This window comes from Artemia franciscana, unplaced genomic scaffold (assembly GCF_032884065.1).
Source record: "Artemia franciscana unplaced genomic scaffold, ASM3288406v1 Scaffold_289, whole genome shotgun sequence".
NCBI classification, from domain to species: domain Eukaryota; kingdom Metazoa; phylum Arthropoda; class Branchiopoda; order Anostraca; family Artemiidae; genus Artemia; species Artemia franciscana.
In genome coordinates this window covers 1216527-1222683 of record NW_027063627.1, presented here as the reverse complement: position 1 = coordinate 1222683, position 6157 = coordinate 1216527, and the positions used below count along the sequence as shown (strand labels likewise).

Sequence of the window (6157 nt, the reverse complement as noted above, 5' to 3'; positions counted from 1 at the left end):
CAGGCTCGTAACTTTTGATGGGTAAAACTAAACTTGATGAAACTTATATATTTAAAATCAGTATAAAAATGCGATTCTTTTGATGTAGGTATTGGTATCAAAATTCCATTTTTTAGAGTTTTGGTTACTATTGAGCCGGGTCGCTCCTTACTACAGTTCGTTACCAAGAACTGTTTGATTCTATCAGGACGTAACGTGGTAACATATTGGTACAGAGTTTAAATATTGGAGATAAAATAAGTTGAATTTTCAAAAATGGACATTTTTCTGATAAAATAGGCCAATGGTCCTAACACTATATCAAACCTGTGATGACGTGGTAACATCAAGAAAAGACTCAAATTGTCTGCGGTTAGAAGACAAGCGAAAATGAGAACATGTGTGTGCGTCACAAGTGTGGGTTCTTCCTTGTTCTCTGTTAGAACCAAGCGTCTAAGACATAATAATAAAAATACTGTCTTAGAACTTTCGGTTCTTTTCATTTGTTGCTCAGTTTTACATTGTGCTAATATTTAAAATATGGAGAAGATAAGAAGAGGGCCGGACACATAGTCTATGTCTGGGGTGGTTAACAAAACTTTGGACCCTTGGCCCTTCCTCAGTATTTTTCACTTGTCTACCCTTGTTACTAGTGTAAATTTTTTACCTTATATTGAGGGCATGCGAACCCATTTTCTATCCCTGGGTCTGTCTCTTAATGAGAAGACAGGAAATGTATTCATAAGCGAATCGTAAACCAAATACATTATTTATGTTTTTTTTTAGCTGCTTTTAGCTTTGAATGTGCATAAGTATACTTTTTGAAAATATAGGTTAATACCATTAAATGACGAAAATTTTGGATATCAAGTTTTGACGATTCAATACAAATATTTTATTTTGGGAGCCAACTGTCTTGAATGTTTTAGCTCTATGTGGAGTAGTACTGACGAGGCAGACGGTCAACCTCCTACGGAGGAGCACCCTAAGAAAGATGATGATAATGACTTCAACCGCAACAAGCCATCAGGACACCATAGCAAACTGCCTCATGTCATTGACTCTGCTGCGCAGGTATTTAAATAATTGGTAACTCTTGAGTGAATCCCTTTCCCCTTTATTTTGGCAATACCCCCTTTTCAAACGAACAAAAAATCATTGCAGAAAATAAGGTTGTAACATGAGAAAAGATTAAATATTTTCTAAGACTAACCAGAAATTGCTTTAGTGCGCTTATGCTTTTCATCCAGCGTTTGCCCTTATGTTAAGGATGCAAGGTTAAGCAACATTATTTTCTCGATCAAGGCTTCCTGCTTATATCATTTCAGTCCCATTATTTGTTTATTCAATGGCATGTATCAGAGGTGCAGTTGTACACTTTTTACTATGCGGAAGAAGCTTGATTTGAAAGGTTTTTGCTAAAACTGGTCCTACAGCAACCACGCCGATGCTCTTTCAGATTTAAAAGATTGAATTCCGGGTGGAGCTAGGCGCCCCCGGAAAATTTTTTCCTCAGAAACCCACCTGTAAAATTCCCTCCTCCCCCGCCCCGAAAATCCACCTATTTTTCCTCAAAATATTCCTCTCTGGCAAAAATTCCCCACCCCGAATAACTTTTCCCCTGGAAAATTTTTGATGTTCATTAGAAATGAAATTGAAAGTTTCACTCACCTGATTAAGTCACGAGGCAACACTGTAGCGTTGCCTATAGTAAAGAGCCATAAGGCTTCAACGTACTTTTTTTTCCCCAGGGACACTTCATATGGAAGGGGTTGTCGTATAGATTTAGGAGGGGGATCATTTGATTACAAATTAAAAGTTTTAGCACACATTTTAAAAGTTAAAAGTGATTGGAGGGCAAACAGCCTCCCCTCCTACACCTTTTCCCTCCAAAATACATTTGATTAAAATTTTTAACAAATTAGTCTAAAGATCAAATAACTATACCTATTGGGATGGCATAACACTCTACAGCTTTGGAAAGAAATTCCGAAAACAAACAAAACCTACTATGTGCATTCTAGTTGTCAAAAGGGCGTATCAGTAATATCGAAGGAACGAGGTTCTGAAGTTGAAACTTGCAGGGTACGTTGAAAGAGATATTGAAAAGTGATCGGAGGGCTACAAGCTCCATTTGCCCTTTTTAGATGCCCCTTCCCCTCAAAATTGATCAAAATTTTGAAAAGCAATTTGTTCAAAATAGGCAAAAGGTCTAACAACTGTGCTTCCGGGGATGCAATGCTCCCAAAGCCCCCTAGTGCGAGGACTGTGAATTATGGAATTTACCCTTTTTTAATTACAGGATTTATCGTTCGGAAAAGTGGGAATGTTTGTTTCTGAGTGTGTTTGAAAAAGTTATGTATGTTAGGGCGGAATATCGAGGAATTTTGAGGACCATGTTCAACTAAATGAAAAGATACTATGTGTATCCGTTTTTCAAAAAGTTGTATTTGCAATATCTCGAGAATAGATGAGAATATTAAGTTTGAACTTTAAAGGCATGTTGAAGGGGATGTTGAAAGATGGAGTGCAATCAGTCCGTCTCCCATTCCCTGTTTAACTGCAATTACCCAAACTTCTTATCACATTTTGGAATAGTCATCTTGCTCAAAATAGTTGAAATTCAAATAAAATTGCTTCCGATGACACCCCCACCCACAACCTTTGAGGCAACCATTGCACGGTATATAGTTTACCCAGTGTTTATATATTAGGTTGATTATTGGGGAAAGGAGAGTCTTTGATCCTGACTCTCCAAAAAGGATAAAGGTGTAAAATCCTTAGGAAATGTTGAGGGGTACGTCGAACAAATCTAAAACCTACTGTATACAGGAGGGCTGTCAAAACGGTACCATAGCAATATTTGAAAATGGCTAAGGATATCAAGTTGGAATTTTTAAATTTTGTTGCAAGAGTAGTTGAAACAGGAACCTCTTGTCGATCCTCGAATTTCGATCCTCTTCTTTACGCTGTTAAAAATCTTAAAAAACCATTTTATTCGAAATGGTCACAAGGTCTAATAGACATGCCTCAGGAGATTCTGTACCCCACAGCCCCTAGGAAAGGACTGTAAACTACACAATTTATTCATTCCTGATATGATATATTTATCTTTGGGAAACTTAACCTGAATGAACTTGGTCACTACTAGGACACTACTATCCCCCTCCTCCCTCCTCTAGCACCAATAATTAAGGCTTAGACCAACAATATGCGTGGGAACCAATAAGGAATAGACAACAAGTCGCAGAAACCCATTCAATTTTGATCTGAAGGCTCAACGAGGCTTAGAAAATTAACCCATTGAACGGTACTTCTTTAGTTATCTGACTCCCCCCCCCTCAACAAATACCTACCATCCCTCCTTAACATCACAGCACATTATTATACATTATACAGCACATATGAAGAAAATCATTTCAGTTAATAAAGGCATTAAACAAAACGCCTAAACATTTTTGTGCATTAAGAAGGAGAGTGTCTTTCTATAGCGCTCTTGTGGGCATTACCCATATTTTTCCACGGAAAAATTCTGCCAGACAATTTGATCCCTTCTAAAAATTTACCGCGGACAATGCCTCCGTAACATTCTCTCCATATGTAAGATTTTGCATCCAAAGAGAAAGTAATACAAATAAACAGAATTATGTTGATGAATTCAGGGAAATTCTTCCCAAACAATTTTCTCCCCACTGAAAAATTTTCACTATGAAATCCCCCCTGAGAAAATTCCCCCATGAAGATTTCCATATGTTTCCCAATAACTAATACTTTCTGTAAACAATGGACAACTGTAAAACTTACAGCCGTGTCTCAAAATTTCGTTCAGATGTCTTTGGAGGAAATGGGGCACGGAGGGGGGCTATTTACCCTCCGTTCTGTTTGGTCACTTAAAAGGGCATTCAAAATTTTAATTTCTATTCGAATGAAAATGGGCGACGAAAACCGCACTGCCTTTCCATAACAAACAAATACAAAGTAGAAACAATACGGAAAATCTTTTCAAGACAGTGGAAATCAGTTCTGTGAATATTTCAGCCCTATGTCCAAGGGCCGTCTTCAGCACAATACGAGAACAAGAGAGAAAATATGTATATATAAATAAACTTGCATTAAATTGTGAGAATTAAAACTAAATAATGTTTTTTAATTTTTTTTAAAAAAAACACTTACTTCAACGAAGTTCAGCCAGGACTGACAAAAAGAATGAAGTGAGAATATAAATTCATTCAAACTAAAGAGAACAAAGTGATTAAATGCAATTTCTCAGAGCCAACCTTGCTTTTTTAGCAGCCTGTATCAAAGGCCTTTTCGTAGCTGGTTCAATACTATTATAAATCGGTTTAGTAAAATATTTTGTTAGATCATTTTTAATTAAATTTGAGTATAAAGAATTTGGTGAGTATTTCCCTAAGTCCCTGTTCAAAGAAATATTATTATTTATTTTGAGATTAATTTCGATTGATTATCGAACCACCTGTTTTATCCCCAAATTATTACTGATGAGTGAAGATTTTTCAAAAAGTATTGTGTAGGACGGATTATTAAATATTTCCAACCTAAAGCAGAATCAAAGGAGTTGTTGGAACTATAGAACATTTGATAGGGTATTTCCGGTAAAGATAAGCCCCAGTTACTCGCCAAAGAGGGGTCTATCAAATACCCTGTGATTGTGGAAAATACTATGTCGGCAGGACCCATCAGAATCTAGAAAAACGGTTACAACAGTATAAAAAAGACAGGCATTAATTTCAAATAGTTGCTTTAACATAGTTAGTATCACAAGTTAAGTCATCTTACTGTTCTAACTACTTGGCTGCAGTGAAATTCTAATGCTTGTATTCTAGATTCAAGAAAAGAATAAGCATATATTGCTTTGCAAATATGTTGTGGGCGTTTTAAATTGAAAGGCTTCCTCACTATCTTCAGTATCGATTCCTTTCTTTTGGAATATTTTCAACTATGGTCTTTTTATAATGCTAAAAAAGCGTCCCAACACAAGATTGTATACATCTGTTATTCTGTTGCATAAGTGGCTGGAAGACCTTGAGCTGTTGGAGGGGATCGCTATTTTTATAAATGGAGGTTATCCAGAATCTTAACTCACAGGGGTGCAAATTTCATGCAGGAAGTGATTTGACCAACCGAAAAGTTTCTACGGAGCCATTGCACGTTTGGAAAATGTAAATTTTTACATTATTGTGTTGGTTTTAGAGGGCAATGGTCTTAGTAATGCACACTGAAAAATGGATTGGTGTCATTAGGATGAATGTAAAGAAGCAACAGTGTCTATTACAAAATTTTTAGTTTATTTTTCATAGTAACTTTATATATAAAGTGGGTTAGACAAATGACATAGGGCCTAATATGTATCTTAGCAATTTATTTTTTGTGATTGCCTATTTACACTATGTTTTTCAAATATTGATTTAGTATTTCTTCTGCAGCAGCCATTAATTCAAATTTTGCGCAGCCCACAAGTATACCATGATACAAAGTAAAATACAAATAAAATACTTAGAATAATTTTTCTTAGCGTAGTGAAATCTCGTCTGTTGCAACAATTAATGTTTATTTTTTTTAAAAAAGGTTAAGGTAAGAATGCAGGTTGCCAGTATATGCTTTAGTACATGCTGACTTCATGTAATTGTTCATGGTTCACCAGCCTTTTATATTTGGAATCAAACCATTTCTATGGTGTGATCAGAGAAAAATAAAAATAAAAATTGAGTTTACTGCAGTGTACTTCTGTGTAAAATATAGCACTTCAAAGCTTATTTTAATGCCTGTTTGCTTTAATGATTTGATTTCATTATTTTTACATTCTTAGTCTTCTAAATATTTAGCAAAATACTCTCAAACGTTGAATTCTATTCACTAAAACACCGTTATATAATATGTAATTTTTTTTGTTTTATTTGTTTTATTTTCTCTGCAAATATACCAAGTTTGTTATTACAAAAATGAAGCGGCTCGAGGTAGTGAATTTTAATTAATGTACGACAAGTAATAGTAACCGAAGCTATAAAGGACAATGAACTGTAAGTAAGGAGTGACTCGGCTCAGAAGTAACCAAATTTTAAAATCAACAGATACATCAAAAGAATGAGCTTATTATGCTGATTCCAAGTATGTATTAAATAAAGAAAAGTTTTTTAAACTGAAAGTAAGGAGCGAT

The 6157-nt window shown here is 35.3% G+C and overlaps 1 protein-coding gene across 1 annotated transcript in view; it reads left to right on the top strand.

Moving 5' to 3' along the window:
• Nucleotides 1-1496, top strand: part of LOC136043048 (uncharacterized) — a 12562-nt gene extending 11066 nt beyond the window's left edge. Inside the window, exon 2 of the mRNA XM_065727955.1 lies at nucleotides 909-1496. Within this exon, the coding sequence (XP_065584027.1) occupies nucleotides 909-1065 (157 nt within the window). The 3' untranslated portion in view covers nucleotides 1066-1496. The remainder of the gene's footprint in view (nucleotides 1-908) is intronic.
• The last annotated feature ends 4661 nt before the right edge of the window (nucleotides 1497-6157 follow it).